We start from the raw sequence: 23,308 nt of genomic DNA on the forward strand, positions 1-23,308 counted from the left end.
ATGTGGGACAATGTTTTCCTTCAATGCCGCGGCGTCACACAGTGAAAATGGTCGCGCCGCGAGCCTCAAACAAAACAGTGCGCTTGCGCAGCGCGCCCGTGTCTTCCGCCGCATAATGTTATACGTCGTTATACCCGGTTAATGTGAACACATGGACCTAGTTTAGTGGAACCTGGAAGATTATCGGACGGGCTATGGCGGTGTGCGACAAATGGGTCGCGCTAAAGATAGTGGAGTTTGTGAGTTCAGACCTTTTTATAGTCGTTAAACGCATGTGTTGCATGTTTATTGTGTAGTATTAGATATTAATGTTTGTGTTTGTGTATATGTTAGCGGTTCCGAAGTAGTTATTGCATTTATTTTGTTGTTATATATTTGTTGTTTGTAGATAAATAATGTACTTATTTTGTGCAATACCATTAAAACAATACTATTGAAACTGACTGAAAACCTGAACGGATTGCTCGAAATTTTCTTAAAATTTTGTGATAAGCGCTAAGAAATGAATTTTGGAAACCTTAATACCGAATTAATTACAGTCGACGTCTGAATGTATATAAAACTTTCGAGAAACTTTTGAGACTACTGAAAATGTGCAAAGTATTTTATAACTAGCAACTTTAGAAAGATAAAGCTCCGGAAAAGAGTAAATGAAGCTACTTGGAGCTTCTTCAGCTCAATATTTTTATCGTATTCAGTATAACTATCTAATTTTCCGGTCTATCCTACTATTCCCATTGAGTTATTCCTTGATGAGACTAGTGAGACGATTTTGGTCCCAGTAGTCCCATGGGACTAGTGACAGAATAGGCTGAGCAAAGAAATTGTATAGTTCATCTGAGGGTCATTCACCTTTATGACCGAATCTGCCATAAACAAAAACAAAAGTAAAACTTTTGAACTCATCGGGTCGTGACTTTAAATCACTTTTACTTTGCTCTATTGATCTACTTATTCGGTGTATTCATCAAAACGAGTTATATTGTTTTATAAAGTATTATTGCTTATCTAGTAATTTGTGGTTTTACCCGTATCGTCTTAATGAAGTTTAAATTGTCATTCTCCGAAAGTATTAATTTCCCATTTAACGATAAGGCGTGCTTGAGGTTTTCTGCTATGTAAAGGCTTAAAGTTTCATCATCTAGTACAGTGGGTCTCAGAAATACATAGGCCAACTGTACAAACTAAGATATAAAAATGTTTTTTTCTGGCCTTTTTGACGCTATCGTCATAAAAATCATAAAAATATTGAAGTGGATGGAAATTTGTTTTCCTTGAAAAATGTGCCAGTTTTTATGAAACCTTTTGAAAATATAATGGTGAAATAATATCAAATTTCGGACAGTAGGTTTCTTTCTGATCTATGTGTACAAACAACATGTGTTAACATTGAGGGTTTATTCTAAAAAAAATCTTAATTCTTATGACCAGTTTCAATTATTATCTTGTTGTCTCGTTGTCTTCATCTAAATCTATATCTCTATATCCAGCACCCAGATACTCAAAGACATTACTCCAAAACCTTCTATTGCTATCTTTCAACCACTTAAGTCGTTTCTTATCTCGCTTCTCTATCATGAAAGTGTCACTGCCCATATTGCGCCATACGTGACGTAATAACACACTTGCATACTGTTTGGTGTATGTTTATAACGAGGTACAGACAACAGCGAAAGTGCCTACCGAATAAAGGTTGTATTACCGCGTCATAAGGGCTCATAAGGGACCAATAGATGTGTTGGTGATTGTACTTTGAAGATAGGGCCTCGCCTGTGCACCTTGGCGAAAGTTTTTGGAGGTCTATTGCGTAAAAATAAATATCGATTTTGAAGAGTGTATTCGGGTGATAAATGTCATAACAAGTTGTAGTGCATCGACTTTCCATTCTTATTTTATGTAAATTGAAATCTAATGACGACACAATGATTATGATACTTTTTATAATATTTTTTAAAGTTAAAAGGGCTTTGATCTTGAATCAAGTGATACGACAATATATTTAAGTAAAATAGGTTAGTTGCATTAATCATTAATTTCCTCTTAGTTCACAGTTTTCCGTTGACAGTGTCTCAATATTTTCCTTGCAAGGCTTTTTTAATAGGCATTTCTCATGTCATGAGTATTTGGTGACTATTTTGTAATAATTATAACCAACCAATCTAAAATATAGTAAAAATCTTATTGATTCCAGTAAGTTTAGTTGACTTTACATCTATGTTACTAACATTTCTATTATCTCTACATAAATGTTATCAAGGAATATATCTAATAGAATAGACCTAGCATTTTTTTGTCACACGCAGAACGCCTGACCTCCAAGGCGCTAAATAGTGTTGCCATAAATATAGGAACCTTCATTATCAAGCTTTCATGTGCTAATTTTGCGCTTTATTTAGTGCGGTCCGAGCTAATGAAGTACAGCGTGACCTTACTAGCGTGTATTGCAACATAGGCAGTAGTCATTAATAGTAGAACAAGTTTTTTAAATGCACGTTGAACACCAGGTGATTGCGTTCCTTTGCATTCCTCGTTGGCGATATGTCATCGTGCGTTTTATCTGTTTAATGTATCACTAGAGGCCGCCCCCGACTTCGTCCGCGTGGAACCATTCCCGCGGGGACTCCGGTATAACAAGTAGCCTATATGTTATTCTGGGTCTTCAGCTACCTACATACCAAAGTTCATCGTAATCGGTTCAGTAGTTTTTGCGTGAAAGAGTAACAATACATCCATACTGACATCCTGACATACAAACTTTCGCATTAAAATATTGGTAGGATGTATGGATTCATGATTATTTTTATATTTTACATCTGCCCACTTCCTTATAGGTATCTAATGAGTTTTTGTTCTCTCTCTCTCTAATCATTGTATTTCCTCGTGATGAGCTTAGGTGCGTAGTCCAGCGCTATGCATTAGGCCCGGGTTTAAAACTGCTAACTTTGCAGGTTCCCATGGATCTAGTGAGACTATAAATGAATAATTTCCTGGTAGACTTAGACAAGAGGTGTCAGCAACTAAAACAATCAACAACTAGGTTTAAACAATTCTAATTAGATTTAAAATTATAATGTGATACTAAGTAGGTACCTCTATGTATAAGTTTGTATGTCTACTAATACATAAAAATGTTTGCAACACCCGAAAGGGTAAATATGAAGATTTGTTATACATAATATTTAAGACCTTGTTGTACTCATATTATGCAAATAAAAGTTTGAATTTGAATTTGAACTAATGTCATAAATGAGAAAGTTTGTTTGTTACGTCTTCACGGGTTATCTACTGAATCAATCTTTTTGAAATATCACGTAGGTATATAATGTAAGTACAGTGAGTCTGTAAAAGGTCATAGGGTACTTTTATCTCGTTAAAAAGTATAGTTCCCTTGGGATTTGTGAAAAACCTGTATAGTACCTAGGTACATAGTAGGTGGCGTTAAATTGGATGGTTTATGTTAGATGGCGAATAATTTAAATTCGTTACTTTTTGTAAATGTCGCTGAATTCACGCGGGCGAATCTGCGGGTAAAATCTAGTGTTCTATTAAATATAACTGGTAGCTATTGTTGTCATATGCCACTATGTCAGCGGGTACATTGATTATGGCGGCACACGATACGTGTTCAGGTCAAACTGTTGCATAATTGGAGTTGACTCGCGCCGCACATCTCGTTGACTCCGACCTCCCTGCGACCCTGCCAATTATACTGCCGAATCCAGTTTCATTGATTGATTGATCGATTAAATTGACAAATTAAGGGCACAGTGATAGGGATAGTTTGATTTTTCAGATTGGTAATATAGTTCTGTTTAACTTGTTAAGTTTCGTATGCCTTTGACCATGGAACCTGGATTGGGTGAGGTCAAGTTTTTACACGAAGCGACTCCCATTTGACCTCCGCAACCTTTGCAGGTAAACCTTAACCGTATTGGATTCAATACCTATACCGGTTAGTATTCAAACTAATGTACAACTTTGAAAATAAGAATTGGCACATGACCGAGGTGGGATTTGAACCTGTGCCTTTCTGCGCATCGTGCATGTAAACCAGGCACCTTACAGATTCGACCACACCTCGTTAACTTGTTACGTTTATGTATTCTTTGTCTCTACGGAGGTCTGCAGTGGTCCCAGAGTGAAAGCCGGTAATAGGTATTTTCTTAAATAGCTTACAAACATGTGCTTTATAAGCTGACCGGTCACAGAACTGACGTGTATGCAAATGCAATTTTAAGTTTAAATAAATTAACGTGTTTTGAAATTTCCGGAATGTGGTGCTTGTATAAAAATGAATCATATGATTTAGCGTTTAATTTTAATTATAATAGTTACATGAATCACTGTCATTGGCAAGGCGCGACTGACTTGTGCAATTATCCGGTAATCACTGATCTTACGCCCGATTGAAATCGCTGCATAAGTGTGTTTTGTCATTGCTACAACAAATAGTTCAAGATTGTTTGATACCGTGAGAATTAATTCTGGGTGAAGTTTATTAACTGGCTTGTCTCAGGAGTAATATACCTCTTGTGTGACAAACTGTAACCTTTATATATAAAACTCTTTCGTTACTGTGTGTCTGACAAATAACCACTGACTGTAGACTTGAAATTTGGCGTCCCTTATACGGTCTAGGGTACATAGAGATTACACGGGCACTTAGAGAGGATTTCCCGAAATTCTCGCGGGAACGGGAATTATCTTGTTTTTCGTTTTACCTAGCTGGAGCCGCGGGCAACATCTAGTTCTTTCTATACAGGAATTCCATTTTTAGTAGGAAAAAGAAAATTTTAAATGCTTTTGCAATTTGCCTTAGAAATTAATAACACTATTTTTTTGCGGTTGATGCAAAACGAAAAAAAAACTTATAACCACAGGAAATATTCGCATAATTCTTTTGCCTGTCCAAAATCCGAGCATACTCGGCAACTGTGGTTTTGGTACCTATTACCGAATGAAACTGATCCAAATTCATTAATGAATCAGGTATTCATTTTGGGTGTTTCAGGTATACTAAACAACTGGGTTTTGTCAATGATTTTCCCGCGGCTAAAAAAGTTTATTGAATCTCTCGTCTAGCGTTGAATTATTCAAATGTATGTATCAATATTAAAATTTGTGATACTGCGCCTACTTATTTAATAGTTCTTACAATTTTCTTTTTCCTGAAGAAGGAACGTGCCGTCCTACAACGTTATTGCATTGAGTATGCAAGTAAACACACGCAGATGTATTTTACAATTAAATTACATGGCATTATGACGTCCATTCATATTCATGCCACGCCTGAGTTACCCCACATAGTTAACAGATGCAAGGCTATAAGCTGCGTCTTACGACTTGAATCATTATTATCTGTGAAAATGTCCAAACAAGGAAAATTTTTCAAATTTCTCACGCTCCAATGTTTTTGCATACATTTGTTACTAGGAAAAGGTGTTTTATTATGTTCAATTTATTGGATAAAGTAAAATGTGGTCGGTTGTAGTGTCAAGTTTCCTCTTCTAAAGAATATTCCTCCTACATCAACATCTAACAGAACTTGTTTCGATCACAACAATATGACCAAAATAGAATAGTTTATAATTTTATTTATACTCATAGAGGTCGAAAAATATTATATCCCACAGTCGGTAGACATATACAGACAACAAATTATTATTTGTACTGTCCAACACTTCAAGGTACCTACTCTATTTCGTTGGCATCGTGGTGAAATGCCTGCGATCTCATGATGCCCTCAAACGTCAAAACGAGCGCACGGAGGGGTTTTAGTGGCTAGGCTGGCATATTTGGTGCCAGGAGTCCCACACTGTCTCGGGTGAAGACCCTGGGGGTCGTCCGTAAGAGAAAAGGTAGGTACTTTTATTTCCCGCGTAAATTTGACACGTATTTTTACGCAATAATGGCGCATACGCAGCGACACATTTCTGACGCGTCCCAATGACGCTCCCACGTTACGTCAGACAGTTGATGTCGTTTTAGACAATCGCGAAGGATCCTACCACCCATTGTTGTTGGTCCACGGAATTATTAATAGTATAAACGTAGTTAGTCTTTTCTTTCGGGATGCACAATGGCTGATGCGAACGTAATTTTCTTAGTCGTTATGTTAGTTAGGAATTTATGAATGCGAAGTCTCAGGTTGTTATTTAGGTACTTGACAGTACAGTACATTTCTCAGTTTGTTTTATTGTTTAAAATGGAAAGGTAGTATTTAAATTTCTCAGAAAAAATCTTTGCAGTCAGTTCAACCTCTGTGTTCTGTGAGTTTGACCAATTTCCATCAAACATTTATTAAACGAAGACAGTATTTTTTCGTCATTATCGTAAGGGGCCGATTTTCTAGCAAGGAGTTCTCCAGGGGCATCTGTTGAGGTGGTTTACTTTCAAAAAGATATTGCACACCATACTCCACATCTTTATGTCGAAAATCCCTGACGAAAAAATCATTCTCCTAGCAATAGTTTGGTCCCAAAAGTGCAATGCACTCTTAAGTATTTTTCATATTGACAATGTTTGGCATTTGATGGTTGTATAATATTTGAGCCCACTAAATTGATGGTGTTGTTACAAACATCGTTCTTGTCCGCTTTGGGCTGTTGTAAACATTTATAATTACACCTTTGACTATGTCTTAATGGGTCCGAAGTCTATAAAATATTAAATGATGATTGGGTTTTTACCGTAGCGAAGGAATTAAGGCCAATTCTTGTTAAGGTAATAGTGTAGTTTAGTGTAGTGTAGTACTTAGATAAATGAAGTAAAGAACTCGGTTTAGAAACTGAAACCAAGGTTTATCCTAAATTGTCATTGGATATTATAAATAATATCCTATCACAATATCGACTTTTTTTAAATGCACATTTTTTCTCGTAGTAGGTACATAGTATATATACATACCATCACGTCTGTCTGCCATTGCAGGAGGCAGAGACAATGGATTTCCTCTTGCTACGATCCTTACACACCTCTCCCGCTTCCTCCATACTCATTTTCCTTTTCATGCATATTCGACGATTACGGGTAGTACTTCTTACATCTTTTTTTAAGACATTCAAAATTTGGTCCTTGGACATTCACAGTTATTGTAACTGTAATACATAAGTAGTTATTGTTGGTAAATTTAGTTTAGAAAAAACACTAAGGTAAGATAAAATTAATTTCAAATATTTCAGCTTATGTGCGTAGCATGCCTGGTAACGAAGCGGATATCACAAGATGACGAAGCGAGGCTGGCGCTTCTGCTGCAGAAGCTGTCGAGAGAGTGGTCGCTGCTGACTTCGGTCACGTGGGACAACGTCGGCGGGGCCTTCGCTGACGCTGTGTATGGAGGCAAGTGTCATAAAACAATTAAATTTGTTTTTATAAGTACGTAGCAGCAGACGTGCAAAGCCAAAAGTCCAAAAAAGACTGAAAGGCCACGTCCAGCTGGGTGATTTAATGATGGAGAGATGATGATGATATTAAAATAGTTACAGGCTGCAAGCCCATCGTCCAAAAGATTGCGATTTTCAAAAAAGAAGCATTAAGGCAAATATGTAGTACAAATGTGCTACTTACTCGTAATTCGTCACGTAAGATACTATCGCTAGGGGTATATATTGGATCCCGTATATATTAACTAATGGTATAATTTGACGGCCTCTGTGGCGCAGCGGTAATACGCTTGTCTGTGACACCGGAGGTCCCGGGTTCGAATCCCGGTCAGTGCATGATGAGAAACGAACTTTCTCTGATTGTTCTGGGTCTTGGATGTTTATATATCTAAGTATTTATTATAAAATATAGTACCGTTGAGTTAGTATCTCGTAACACAAGTCTCGAACTTACTTCGAGGCTAACTCAATCTGTGTTATTTGTCCCGTATATATATATATATATATAATTTGAAAAGCGGACCTCAGGACTGAAGCTTAAAAGCGGTACAACTGGGAACACGCTTAAATGAGAGAGAGAGAGAGAGAGGCATAATTTGTAGATTGCTTTACGTTTTTTGGCACAGTCCTTTCGTTAACTCTAGTAGGGTACCTTTCAACTCTTCATCTTTCTTATTGCGTCTTCAATTTTATGAAAAGGAGCAATAATTATTAAATTGGTGTATTCCTTTATAAAACACAAAGCTACCATCGATTTTATTTATACCTGTTTTTTTGCTAGGTTACGTGGTGATAACATTCGGGCTGATCTTGGCGCGTATTTTCCAAGAGATCCCGAGGGGCCGCCGTATCCTGGAGGGCTTCTTCCTGGGAATAGGAATGCTGTTTTTCCTCGTGTTGGGTAAGCTTTTTTATCGTATTTTTATGGTGGTCACTTAATTGCACCATAAAGGCCTACAAATACGAGGCGGCCTTACCGCAGTTTATACCTACTTTGTCTACCAGGCTAACCTACTACTACGTGGTTAAGATTTTCATAATCATATTATATCTTCAACATTTTTTGAATTATCGTTTATAGTGCTATCAATTTCTTGCGTCAAAATACTATCTAGAGTAACAATTCTTTTGTTCTCATAAATAGACCTTTTTAATTTATCCTTCATTGTGAGCCCTTTTCTCTACAATAATGAATTCATTTACTCAATGTTTACTAACACAATGTGTCTTTACACAGGTGGCTTGGAGCTGGCATCACTAGACTCCGTGCCTTACAAGCTAGTGACGAACGCGTCAGTGCTGGGGAGTTTCTCCCTGATCGTCGCAGCCTTGTTCCTGATCGACCTCATGGGACCCAGGATCTACACGAGCGTCCAACAATCACAGACCGACCCGTTTTCCTCGCCGAAGGTCGAGAAAAAAGTTTCTATAATCACTCAGCCATCGCAAGAGACTCAAACACAACAATTACAGTCCCAGCAAATACAGTCCCTCGGTAATGGAAAATTGACCAATGATAAACAAGGCAACAAGCCCGAACGACCAAAGGATTTAGATTTAGAGAGAAGTGAGAAAATGACGAAAAAAGACGATTCTTCACTGTTCGATTCGCCCCAACATGGCTACACGAAGTTCGACGATGTCTTAGAAAAAGATGAGTTGGAAACGTCCCGGTTTGGATCGTTGCGAAACGGAATCGAGGGCGGCAACTACGTACATCTCTCAGACCCATTCGAATACGACAGGTACCATTATGAACAGGAACTAGCGAAATTCAACGAGAAATATTTGAAGAACTACTTGGATTTGGTCGAGAAAGGTCTGCCGGTGAAAGAGACTTATTTACCGGAGTTGCAGACACCCGTGTTCGCTAAAGTGAAGCCGGGTAGATTGAAAAGTTTGTACGAAGATGTGTCGCCGACGTACGAACAAAAGCGGCAGTCGAGGTCGCCGTCCCGAGCTAAGACGGTGGCCACTCCGACTATGCAGCAGTTGGAAGATTACCTGCGAGCGTCTAACAGGTCTAAGAGAGGGGATACTCCCGCCTTGTTCCCGATGGAGCCTATTGTTGAGAAAGAGGCGACAGAAATAGAAGGCAGGGCCTCAGGGACGCCCACAGACCCTGGATATGTTCAATACACTGCCGGCAAGTGGCCCGACAAACGGGAAATACGGACGCCGAGACATAGCCCTAAGTAACAAGGTGCGTGCGCGTGAGTGACTGTGTAAATGCGTGTGAATATTTTTTAAATTGAGTAAAGACTAATATATTTTTCAAGTTACCTTAGACATAAATATACTAATTTAACGATCTGAGTCTTTTAATTACTCTTAAACACGTATTTTTTGTTTGTTGTCGGTTTTAAGACAAAGGAATTGATGACCAAGGTGACGACGCAAACATCTTGGCACTTTTAATTTGTAGGAAGTTCGTTGCTCCAGCGTTTAAGTGGCAGATTAGAGTTAATTTTAAAATAATGAGTTGTATGACACATACATACTTATTACGACCGATACTATTTACACGCAACAGATTACATTGTTCCCCGAATTTTTTGAGTCATGATAAAATACGTAAGTCCAAAGTTATTAATTAGGATTCGGACAAAAAACCTACAACTTTGTTAGTGCTAGTGGATAGTTACAACCTGTGCCTACAACCATCAGGTACACAAAGGCAAGTTATTAGCTTTTATTTTAATAGTTAGGGTAAGATAATAAATAAATGTTTATTCCATTTATTTATAATTAATATACGGATTTTTTGTGTATTTTCCTTAGAATAAAATCTGAGGGAAAATTTTGTACTTTTATGAGCTGATCTCACTCCAAGGACCTTATAATTCAGAGATTTCATAGATAGATAAAATTTCATTTGGCGGTCAGTCGCTTGTAGTAGTACTACGAATAGCCTTCGCGCCTACAGTTCATCATACGCGTGAATGGATTTCGCAATTCGTACTAAACACGTTGGTACCGCTGCGCTAACGAAGCGGTCGGCATGCTTCAATGGATGCACAGTTTAGAAATAAATTAGCAATCTCTAAATGAATGTCAAGGCCAATCGATGCACCGTCCACCTGAAAATGTTCAAATGATAACCATCTTCGCTTTTATCACCCGCTCTTATCTTGAATTATTATGCGTGATATAACGAAACCGATCTCAAAATTTTTGCTCTTTCAAAAGCTTTGTATTCAACCTAAGCGTCATACAAATGTCAGTCTTATTTGGGTAGGTTTATGTATTTGTTCATTAAAACATTTCCCGATTCATTCTTCGAACCAAAATGGTAACGACGTGGCACGTAGTTTCAGTTCTGAATTATATAACGGTAAACAGTCACAGCTAAACGTTTATTCTAACCCTTTACCGAGGCTGTTAGATGCTAGAACCCTTAAAGATTGGTTAATATCATTTTTTACCTATGTTGTTTGATTAATATAAATAGTCCAGTGACTAATAGCTGTTGCCGGACATGGCTTTACCTAAATTAAAAATGAGATTAATTGTCGGCATCATAATGAATACAAGATCTTCACACGGCCGGTGCGGTAGTGTCATAGTTTTAATGGATTGCGTTATGTAATTTGTCCAGCTAAATATCCATGGTGAACATAGTAAAAAAGTGTCCTTGTAACAAACTTTAGAATAACTTTGATGTTTATCGTTTGGAAGAGTTACGGACGCTTAGGCTTCCAAAATTATTTTTGCATGTAAAATTCAATATTTCAAATGGGTCTCCACTTTACTTTGCCTTAAGCCTTTCAACCCATTTGAGAATGTGTATTTCAGCCATAACAAATACTGAGTTTCTAAAACTATTGGTTTTAATAGACTCCACTTAAGTTTAATTTTTTGTCGAAACGATCTATCGGTCGCTGACCAAGGGAAAGCGGTACCGTGACTAAATTTGCAACATGTTTTTAGTTTTAAACAGATTCTGGTTCTTTTAGTCAAAATACCGAGTCGAAGCGCAAAAGTGGCGCCTATTTACTTGAACCTTACTAGTTCACAAGAAATGCTATCTTGTATTGATCCCCAAACTCTTGCTTCCTGAATCTCGTTTCTGATGGGAAAATGGTCGTTTGTGTGGGAGAATCCATATTCGGTTAAGGCCTTCATTCCTATTCCACGACAGATATTACCTACTAAAGACTGCTTAAATTGTTAGTCCGTTGACTTCCAGGCAGACCAAGGTAAATTAAAATGATAAGACATTATTTATCTAGGAGCTAGGACCATTTATTGCTATTCACACGCATTATAAATAAATGTAACATTATGCCACATTTTATTGCTCTGCTGTTTCCCACGGCAGTCCTTCATGTACTCATTATCCTCAATTCTGTTTCCGTAAAATAGTTTTCCAATTATCCTATGATAGAGAGGTCATTGTCATCTTTTTAATTGGTTTGGTATTTCCCATTTTATTCTCTAATTATATGTTTATTTGCGAAATTCTAAAATTGGTAATCCTTAATCTGAGTTTAGACACTATAAAAAAATTGAAACAAGTTTAATTATGTAGTAATACCTTATCCGGACAATACATTATTTTATCTTCAGTATTCGTTGGGTAGATACAAAAAGTAAGTAAAAACAAAGCCTAAGGCCGAATCCTACTTACATCTCCAAGATACTTGTCAAGTCTTTCAGCACGGGGTCACATATGCTAAGAGTCAGCCTTGAGTTTCCAAACAAAGGACACTGGACGCCGTGAGAACTGCTGCCCGCGTCCAAGAAAACCTTCGCGCGTTGACGGCACAGCTGATTCACCTGTCTTCCTTTTGCTAGGGCTGTCAGTTGTGAAGTATGATTTGAATATAACAGTTAATATTATGAATGCGTAACTTGTTTATTTGTTTGTTGTCTCTTCACGCGTTGTTAATTGAACCAATCTTCTTGAAATTTTGTGTATATATTAATCTAAGGGTATGGAGAAGTTACATCCGGGTAAAAACTATAGTTTCTGTGCAATTTGCGAAAATCTATTTTGTTTTGTAGGTGGCGGTAAATTCGCGGACGAAGGTGCGGGTTGCTAGTTACGTATGAGAAAAGATTAACAACCAGTTAAAAGTGAGATAACGTTAAACTTATTTTCACATGGCACACACAGTTACATACATTAATAGGAAGCAAAAGTAGTTAAACTACGGATCATACCTCTTTACAGGTAAGACGTTTCATGGTTTAAAAGCAAGGTCGCCAACCCTGACTTCGCATTGAATGCAATTTTGCGGAGATACGGGATAATCAGTCGCCGCGGACACCGAATAATAACCGTAAAAAACGTTTACCCACGTACAAGCAGATCCGTGTTATTAAATTAGCAGATATTATCGCCGCGATACGCAATTAACTCGGTAGTTAAATGTAAGTAATTTATTGTTTTAATGAATGATAACCATATAAATATGTAATTTGAATACGAACTACTTGGTTTGAAATTTGTCTGGTCTGTTTATACGTAGGTTGGTATTTTTGGGTGTTTAAAAAGGCTCGCAGGTTTGTAATTATTACTTTTAGTTTACTAGACCCATACGGACACTTGCCCAGGGATTCACTTTTCTATTAAACTTGTTGTCAATTTTGTCGTAAGATTGTGAGAGTTTTTGTAAGTATTTAAATATTGAACTAAGATATTTGTGTTATATTTGAATGTCTCATGTGGAAGTTAGGCATTTACACACAGGTCAAAGGGTTTTTAAATAAAATTTAAATATATGTAAAAAATATAACTTTTATTAGTATCTACAGTATATTTCATGGAATATGGTTTTAAATATATTACATAAATGACATAACTTATTACTAATATTATGACTCCAACCAGACTGTCTTTGGACAACGGAATGTATCAAATAAATTGTTTTTTAGTTTTATGATTTACATTTATAAATAGCACCTTCATATTGAAAAACGTGGAAGACAGACTAAGTAAGGTCATTACAGTTTTAAATGTATTAATAAAATATCGAAATGGACAGAAAAAGGAAAACAATTGAAAATAGGTAATGGAAATCTGTGGGTGGACCTCGAAACTATCTTCTTTATTTATATTAACTTTGAGACTATGCGTCCAAAAACAAGTCGCTATTTTTCGTTTTAAGTTACCACAAATTTCTTCTAGTAAAAACGTTTGTAGAATTATTCATAATTGTGTCGCAAATCTACGAAGACCGCTTCGTATAGCGTCTCTGTTTCTGTTATTCAGGACGTAGGTAATAGGTATAACATCAATGTTTATCGTCTTCAAGATCAACAGTGTTGAGGAAGGTTACAACTTATTGCAAAGTTTATGTAGGTTAGATTATTATGACAATGCTTAGAAATGTGGTACTTAATTTGATACTTATTCTAAAATATATTATAAATTGTATACATGTTATTAAAATTATGGAAAAACGATACTATTTATAACATAATACGCATTCCATTAAATGTTTCGACTAAATTTATATAACATTATACAATAAAAAGTTACTAATATATTTTATAAACATGCTACATTTCAAAATAATATTTAAAACCATTTATTTTGTTAATTTATTTGCATTTCTTCGAATTCTACATTGATTACTAAAACAAAATAAGATTTTGAGTAAATATAATTTAATGCATGACATAGATATTTCAGATCTTATATTACTATTCGTATAAATTACAATACAATAATAAACTAATGTACTTAATTCCACGCCCTTGGAATGTTTTCATTGTGGACTTATGCTAAATAATATCTTGTACAAGAAAAACTTTAGGACCAAAATGAAAATAGAAGTATGACATGTGACGCGGGTCGTTAAGAACGCGCGCATTTGAATCCTAGCAATCCTATTATCATTTTAATCTAATTATAACTCGCCTAATATATATAAAGTAAGATATATATTGGAGATATATTGGACGGATATGTTGAGACTTGAGGTAAGTTACGTATACATGCAATGATTTCTATAATGTACACTGCACATGAGTCTTTATACAGTTTTGTTCACATGCCTAAAGCTCAAGCGTTGAAGCCTGTAACAAAATTAATAATATGAGAATAAAATAAACATGTATTTAGTAAATAATATCTACTGTTATCAATTTTGTAGGAATTTGTTAATGAAATTGGGCAGCGTAGCGGTGTCTTTTGCATATCAAAAATAATATTAAACCTGATAAGAAGATTGGTAGGCAGTAGTATCACCTGAATTTTTCATTCCTAGATGGTCAAAAATCGATAAGGTTCTTATTGTCTATGGTTATTAGATTCCTATTAAAATCAACTCACGCTTTAAAACGATCATCAGATGATGATCCAAATACAGGGTTATATTTACGGGGAATACAGGTTTATACATGAACAGAACGAATTAACAAACTGCACTGCACTAGTTTATTCGTTACATACATACCTACATACATAAAATCATCAGTCTATTTCTCATAGGGGAATGCAGAGACAAAATCTTTCCACTTGCCACGGTCTGCGGAGTCTTCAGTTTTAAAAATTGAACATTATATACTTATTAGACGGCCTCTGTGGCGCAGCGGTAGTACGCTTGCCTGTGACACCGGAGGTCCCGGGTTCGAATCCCGACCAGGGCATGATGAGAAAAGAACTTTTTCTGATTGCCTGAGTCTTGGATGTTTATGTATATAAGTATTTATTATAAAATATAGTATCGTTGAGTTAGTATCTCGTAACACAAGTCTCGAACTTACTTCGAGGCTAACTCAATCTGTGTAATTTGTCCCGTATATATTTATTTATTATTCTTGTTCATCGGAATAAAAAAAAACAGCCAGTCATCAGTACCTGAGTCGTGCCGGTGGTCCCTGTCCCGCTGGAGCGCCACGTATTGGCGCACGAGGCGCGCCACCTCGTGCGCCTGCTCCGCCTGCAGCCGCGTCACGCGCTGCTGGAGCAGCGAGCCGCACTTCACGTCCAGGAACAGTGTGCCGTCCTCCGACCGCACCTGGTGTTAAAAGTTAAAATTACACGTTTTAGTAAAAACATTAAGCTTAAAATAAAAACATTTATTTTAAAAATAACCCAAAAAAAACCATTGAGATGGAATCAGATGTATGTGCTATCGATATAGCTAATTACGAACATGCTAAAGGCAATATTATTGTTGTAAAAAAAATAACAACATTTGTTACGTATGCTTAAATTTTTAATAAAAAATGTAATTTATGTTTGCGAACTTGCATAAAAAATCATCGGATTCTGTTTAATTAACAAATGCAGCGTCGATATCACCATTTTCTCAAAAATGTTCCTGTTTCAATTTCGCGGATGGAAACGCTCACTTTTACTTTTCTGCAAATAATGGCGCCAACCAAAATACACTTTGTTCCATTCTTGAAATTAAAAGAAGCAATGATAACTATTCTACTTTTAAAAATCTATGAAAAAAAAAGTATCTACCGCGCCATCTTCCGCGACATCTTAAGAAGTCTAACGAGAGGCTAAGCGAGCTAAAGAGATTTGCTTTAAAAAAAAACCGTAGAATTACCCCTGCCGATGGTAAAAATTCAAAAAATTCAAATTTTTTATTCATTGCTATAGGATACTATATATCGCTTAATAATTGTCAAAACGTATGGTTTAACAACATTGGTTGACGTCAAATAAATTACTTAAAAACTAAGTTTACTACCTGGTATGTCATGAAACTCGTATCCACAGCGAGGAAAAAAAAAAAAAAAAACCAACAAACCTTCCTAGTGGAGATGAGCTCGCTGTACGGCCAGTGCGTGTCGGTCTCGTGCGTGGCGGGGTGCAGCAGGTGCACGCCGCGCCGGTTGAGCGCCAGCACGTGCTCGCGCCACTCGCCGGCCGCGGGCCCGCTCACGCGCCGCACCGCGAAGAACGACGAGCCGAACAGCGGCCAGCGGGACAGGACCTGCGATATATGGAAATATATATACATTTGAAAACATTTGACGTGTGGTTTCAGGAACCAATAAACACAAAAAAGAATAGGACCACTCCTCCATCTTTCATCATTTCCCATGGATGTCGTAAGAAGCGATTAAGGGATAGGCTTATAAGCTTGGGATTCTTCTTTTAGGCAAACTGTCACTATTTGAATCTCAATTTTCTCATGAAGCTAAACAGCTGAACGTGGCCTATCAGTCTATTCAAGGCTGTTACCGCGCAACCGATATAGACGTGACTATATGAACGATTATATATGATGATATATTTGAAAAGAAAAAAACCTCTAAATGTGGCTAAATATGAGAGAAGCGCAACGACAAGACAAAGACTTTGTTTGAATTAATATAAGCAATTGACGGATATAGATCCGAGTCGCGCGACGTAAAGAAATACAAGTTGAACGACCAGGTCGCAACCAAAATATTCGAACTTTGCGAGAATAACGTGAAAATAGTTGTATTACTTCGTACATGGACAAAAACTCAATAGAACTAAGTATTAATTTTCACATATCATCCATCCAATTAATTTTTGTTCAAAAACACTAATTTTATGGTACCTATATTATTGCCGCCGTAAACCATACAATAAATAGTAATCTGAAGATCTCACCTGTAGCACTTTAGATTTAGCCATCGCCGGAGTGAGGGCCCTAGCGGCGGGCCACTCGGCCGCCACCCACGACGCCCACTTATTAGGGCGAGGCTCTCGCAACGCCAACAACGGTTTCGGGAGCAGGAACTTGAGGTCCCGAGGGTGTGGGGCGTCAGACAGCGCGGCGGCCCGGTGCAGTAATGCTGCCACCAGCGCCGCGTCCCGGAGCACGGGGCTCCCGGGGGAACCCCCGCCTGGGAGCACTAGGAGGAGCCCCTCGAGGTAGTCCGGCGCCACCTGAGAAGTTCAAAATGAGAAATTACATGCTTGATCTTTGCTCTTAATAGTTGCAGCGAGATGTTATATCGCCAAAGCCTTCCTCGCTAAATGGTGTATTCGAAGAATTTTTCAATTCGAACCAGTAGTTCCTGAGATAAGCGCGTTCAAACAAACAAACAAACTCTTCAGCTTTATAATACTAGTATAGACTCCACTGACCTGATTGAACAGAACTTCAGTGTACAGAGGTGGGGCATCAGTCCTGAGAGGATGATGCCACACGGACCGACAGAATATGAGGTAGAAGGGATGGTGCGCCCTCTGAAGCTCGGTGGTCACGTCCAGCACGTAGTCGTCGCCCGCCAGGGGCATCGTCAGCGCGTCCCCTGCCACTATGTTAGTTATTGCACCAACCTGATTGAACAGAACTTCAGTGTACAACGGCGGGGCATCAGTCCTGAGAGGATGGTGCCACACGGACCGGCAGAATATGAGGTAGAAGGGATGGTGCGCCCTCTGAAGCTCGGTGGTCACGTCCAGCACGTACTCGTCGCCCGCCAGGGGCATCGTCAGCGCGTCCCCTGCCACTATGTTAGTTATTGCACTAACCTGATTGAACAGAACTTCAGTGTACAGCGGCGGGGCATCAGTCCTGAGAGGATGATGCCACACGGACCGACAGAATATGAGGTAGAAGGGATGGTGCGCCCTCTGAAGCTCGGTGGTCACGTCCAGCACGTACTCGTCGCCCGCCAGGGGCATCGTCAGCGCGTCCCCTGCCACTATGCAGTAGAGGGAGAACTCCGCGCGCTCCGCTTCGCTTGTAACGCCGATCTGGAAGAAATATAACGTTTCGGATTTTAAAATAAAGAAATATAACGTTTCGGATTTTAAAATAAAGAAATGTAACGTTTCGGATTTTAAAATAAAGAAATATAACGTTTCGGATTTTAAAATAATCCTATACCCTCTTCCTAATTCAAATTTCCCGCCAATCATCAAATGCTACGCCATTTGCAAGGAAACAAAAGGAAGTATGGTTTTATTATAAAGGTTGCTAGCCCATCGCCTAAAAAAGAATCACAAGTTTGTAAGCCTATCCCTTAGTCGCCTTTTACGACATCCATGGGAAAGATATGGAGTGGTCCTATTCTTTTTTGTATTGGTGCTGGGAGCGACACGGCACTAAACGATGATACATATACATATATAGACAAATGTCCACCGGCCACATTACTGGCACCTGCAACCTACATACTAATAAAGTGGAAACCCTCACCAGCTCGGCCAATTCGTTGACGATATCCTGAACTACGGTGGCGCAGCGCGTGTTGACCACGCGCTCGGCGCCGCCCGGCAGCCGGTACAGCTGGCGGCGCGCCGAGCGGCCCGCCGACACCGCCGTCACCTGCCCAACAAATAATAAAATAAACTAGAGGCCGCCCGCGACTTCGTCCGCATGGAAACCCTATCAATCCCGCGGGAACTCTGGGATAAAAAGTAGCCTATGTGTTATTCTGGGTCTTCAGCTACCTACATACCAAATTTCATGGTAATCGGTTCAGTAGTTTTTGCGTGAAAGAGTAACAAACATCCATACATCCATACAAACTTTCGCCTTTATAATAGTAGTAGGATAAAATTTAAATCCATTTTAAATCCATCTAAATGTCAACTCAATAACCAATCATTCCTTTCCTTATTTTGTAATAGCTCCACCTCCTGCCGAGACCTGTTCATGGACATATCGTCTATTGATATGGCCGGGAACGGGTTTTGGCAGGAGAACAACATAACATCAACTTCTCCAAAGGGCCTCTACGTGTTGGATTTATATCCCCACGCAAGCCTCTCAAAAATCCGGGGTGTATAGACCCGTGAAATCTAAGAGGAGAAACAAAATAAATAATAAATAAATATATACGGAACAATACACAGATTGAGTTAGCCTCAACTAACAAACACGTGGCTTAATGTTAATTGACGGCCGATGATAATGCTGCAGTGAATTTTGTTCCCAGCCGCTTCTTTTACACGTGCGCTGTGGAAGCGGAAGTTGTAATAGGAACATACTTATATACATACATATGGTCACGTCTTTATCCCTTGCGGGGTGGACAGAGTCAACAGTCTTGAAAAGACTGAACGGCCACGTTCAGCTATTTGGCTTAATGATAGAATTGAGATTCAAATAGTGACAGGTTGTTAGCCCGTCGCCTAAAAGAAGAATCCCAAGTTTATAAGGCTATCCTTTAGTAGCCTTTTATGACATCCATGGGAACGAGGTGGAGTGGTCCTATTCTTTTTTTATTGGTGCCGGGATCCACACGGCACAACAAATACGTTATCTAGTATAGAATTACTACAGGTATTAAACCATTATGAAGAGTTATACTAGAGTCCAAAGGCGAGGTCACAGCGCGCGCGCCTTTATTTAGGGCTCCCGGGCTGTGAAGAGTGAGACCGCAGCGGCAAGACGTAAGATTTTCGGTTAATGTCAGGCAGGCGATCAATAATAAGAAAATTCCCAAATTGTTTACCATCACTCTTTCGGAGAACAACATCTTCATCAAGTTGTTAATTTAAATATACATCCTTTTTGGTCCTTCGAACCGGATCTGTTCTTAAAAGGATAATACGATATAATTGAAATGAAATCGAAACAGAAAATTATTTGCTTATGAAAAACGGATAATGTACTCGTAGGTAGTAGTAGTAGGTCACAAATTTAAACTAAGTAGTTTTAACCTAAAGTTAATATATGTTGGTAGAGTTAAGAAATACATTCTTTTCTCCTTTATTGTTTGCCGGTTGACTTAAAAAGATCCCTTCATGTGATAAGTCCGCCATTGCAAGTGATTTGTTTCTTTTATACTTAGTAATTGTCAAAACATATGGTTGACGTCAAATAAATTACTTAAAAACTAAGTTTACTGCCGCTTCCAAGGCGTCAGTGCAGAAGAAGCGGTAACAAACAAAACAAGCGGTATACAAATTAGCCACTTTGACGAATTGCTTTGGGATATATTTGTATGTGTTTTTTTTTTCTTTTTTTATTGGTTTGGAAGCAATTAGTTTTTTTTTTTTTTTATTTAGCGACTAAGTACTTTAATTATTGTACGTCTATTATAGACAGGCCACAGTGACACCTTACATGTTTATCATTTTTATATCTTTTATACCTGTGTACCACAATAACAATTTGAATAAATAATAAATAAAAAAAATACAAACAAACATTATAATGACTAACCTCTTCGACGCTAGGAACATTCTTCCTCCCTCCACAGCGTAACGTCTTCCTCAAGTTAGCGAGGCACACGGCCGCCGTGCCCTGACACGGCCGCCGGCGGTCCGCCGCCGCCGCTGACAGATATTCTACTAGGAACGGCCTGAAATAAATATTATTATGTATGTAAAGAAATATTATATATATGTAAAGTAATATCATTATGTATGTAAAGAAATATTATATTTTAAACCACCATCGTCAGTTGGTGGCCACATTGACCATGGCACTTGGGATTCTTTTTCAGGCGATGGGCTAGCAACCTGTCACTATTTGAACCTCAATTCTATTATTAAGCCAAATAGCTGAACGTGGCCATTCAGTCTTTTCAAGACTGTTGGCTCTGTCTACCCCGCAAGGGATATAAACGTGACCATATGTATGTATAGGTCCGCACTGTACTGTCTATAATGTACTGTACGTAGTTCGCGATTTTCTCGGGTTTCGTTGAATCGATATCGATGCGGTTTTTAGGACATTATTAATTCGAAGAAATTTTACAATCTTCAAAAAAGGAGAATATCGATTAAGGGCGGTTCTCTTTACAATGGTTATTATTTCTCATGTAAATTATTGCAAAACGTATGCTCTCACCTGAGCGTGTCTGAGCAAGTGAAGTAGGCAGCCAGTATGGACATGAGGCGCCAGGCTCGCTGGCAGGAGTCTGGGGACGGGGAGCGGTTGGAGGTGGTCTGCTTCATCAGCTGGCAGTACACCTCGTCCCGGAGCTCTGGGACTGCGTGGCAGTGCTGTACAAATATGTTTCAAAATAACTTAATACACCTTAGAGAAAAACTGATTGTTTATATCACATAAAAAATTGCACTCTGTTCAATTTTTTATTAAACAATTGTTACACAAAATATCCTGGGTACGCATTCTGTTGTATCTATTACTTTTACACAACTTTCATGTAAGTATGTAAGTTATGTAAGTTTCTCACACTATGCTCTATCACGACCCATTAATCTAGATTATCATTGGATTACAATTCAAACTCACCATCAGAACAGTATAAACACATTTAACTTCAGTAAGGTCCTGATGCAGCGCTCGTTCAGCCGGGGGCAGATCCCCGCAGTATGCGCGGACGCACGTGAAGCACTCCAACGCGGGCGGCGCCAGCGCAGCCGGGAGCCGCAGAAGTGGCGCGCGTAGAGGCGACGACTGCCATTTCACCACGTCGGTCTGCGCTTTCCATGTCCATTCGTTGCGTTTCGCCTTGCTCTTCAGTGACGAGTCCGCTTTCAGGATTTCTAGTCTGGAATTTGAAAATTTGACATTAGGGATGAAGTTTTATCGGGAACATTGGTTTCGGTCGCAACCTGGTGGCCGTATTGTAAAACTAAGGTAGACGCCGTGTGACTTAGTACTGACTAACCAATAACCAATCTGAAGAATTCTTATCTTATGCGCTACCCTTTCGACTCTTTATTGTATACAAACATTGAGCTGTTCTAAGCCTAAGTAAAATGTAATGAAATCACTGTTTGATAATATTTTTGGTGACACATTCAACGCACATCCAATGGTTTTCTAAAACTCAGCTTACTTATGTAAGCCGCAAGTATTCAACATGCTGTCAAGTGCACTCAGACCTAATCCGATCTGTTCATGCTCTTCATGACGTCGCAAACAGAACACAATGGAAAGTAGTCACATTTTGGAACGTCATTTATTTAACTCGTGCGTCGCGAGTTCAGTTTCGTAAGATGTGGAAAACGAGAGAAAAACCAAACTCCGTTGCCATAACAATGACACGAGCGAAACGGATGAAAAGTAAAAGGGGTTAAATTTGTTGATGTTACGGCTTTTTTCGTAGTCATAGAATAACTCCATTCAACATAAACAGGAAGAGGTATTTCTTCCTGCTAGTTCGCCAAACCTAATAGCCTGACAGACCAGCCAGTTTGGCCGGACATTTAGGTAAAAAAGCCGGACAATATAGGGTATATTATCGGTAGTCGACTAGGCGGCGCGGCGGCGGCTTTCGCTTGTTTGCGAAATGTAAAAAGCCTAACAAAAGCCATACAAGACGGACACCGTTTATTTTGGCCGGACATGTGATCAAAAAGCCTCACGATGTCCGGCTTTATCCGGACGCCTGGAAACGCTACTTCCTGCTGATAAATTGTATAAGAAGGTCAGAAACGGTAGCATTTGCACAACAAAAGATCGTAAAATCTAAAACTAAACTAACTAAAGCTGTTAATTATTCTGTTCTAACCATACCTTTCCTTGAATTTTGTTAAGTAACTAGAGATCGTTAAAAATATTAAATTTGAAAGCACTTTTTAAAACACAATTGTTTAATTTTGTAATAATAGAGAAAAGGGCATCAAATAAAACAAAACATCATTTGCAACGGGTCCCATTCTCACAAATCCAATTGTCTTCAACGCCAATTAAAATGTGCATAATTTGGCAACCTGTCTCTATTTGAATCTCATTTCCATCATTGAGCCATACAGCTAAACCTGGCCTTTTATCTTTTCAAGACCATTGGCTCTGTTTACTCCGCAAGGAATATAGACGTGACTATAACAATTTGAAACTAGTTTATTTGTATCAAAGATTGTTACATACATACATATGATTATTAAAAATACGAGACTATTTTGTAATAACAGAGAAAAGGGCATCAAATAGAACAGAACATCATTTGCAACGGGTCCCATTCTCACAAATCCCATTGTGTACATTCTACAAAGCCAATTAAAATGTGCATAATTTGGAAAAAGCGACAAAGCGATTGCGGAAACGCTATCCGTTTTGTTCGCGGTGCAAAATTGCGAATGCACCGGTGAATCGCAACGGCGCACG

The 23,308-nt window shown here is 38.5% G+C and overlaps 2 protein-coding genes across 2 annotated transcripts in view; one reads left to right on the plus strand and one right to left on the minus strand.

Annotated features, from left to right (window-relative positions):
- The first annotated feature begins 38 nt into the window (after positions 1-38).
- On the plus strand, positions 39-9,666 carry LOC106142421 (uncharacterized). Its single transcript, XM_013344168.2, has 4 exons — positions 39-239; positions 7,182-7,338; positions 8,164-8,283; positions 8,620-9,666. The coding sequence occupies exons 1-4, from the start codon at positions 195-197 to the stop codon at positions 9,579-9,581; spliced, it is 1,284 nt and encodes a 427-aa protein (XP_013199622.2). The 5' UTR covers positions 39-194; the 3' UTR covers positions 9,582-9,666.
- Positions 9,667-13,107: 3,441 nt separating this feature from the next.
- Positions 13,108-23,308, minus strand: part of LOC106140935 (unconventional myosin-XV) — a 98,138-nt gene continuing 87,937 nt past the window's right edge. The window contains exons 24-32 of the mRNA XM_013342590.2: positions 21,488-21,746; positions 21,080-21,234; positions 20,450-20,588; positions 18,476-18,604; positions 17,806-18,030; positions 16,936-17,214; positions 16,100-16,285; positions 15,193-15,352; positions 13,108-14,408 (exon numbers count right to left, since the gene is read on the minus strand). Of these exons, the coding sequence (XP_013198044.1) occupies positions 14,395-14,408; positions 15,193-15,352; positions 16,100-16,285; positions 16,936-17,214; positions 17,806-18,030; positions 18,476-18,604; positions 20,450-20,588; positions 21,080-21,234; positions 21,488-21,746 (1,546 nt within the window). The 3' untranslated portion in view covers positions 13,108-14,394. The remainder of the gene's footprint in view (positions 14,409-15,192; positions 15,353-16,099; positions 16,286-16,935; positions 17,215-17,805; positions 18,031-18,475; positions 18,605-20,449; positions 20,589-21,079; positions 21,235-21,487; positions 21,747-23,308) is intronic.

The sequence above is a fragment of the Amyelois transitella genome, chromosome 12 (assembly GCF_032362555.1).
Source record: "Amyelois transitella isolate CPQ chromosome 12, ilAmyTran1.1, whole genome shotgun sequence".
Taxonomy (NCBI): domain Eukaryota; kingdom Metazoa; phylum Arthropoda; class Insecta; order Lepidoptera; family Pyralidae; genus Amyelois; species Amyelois transitella.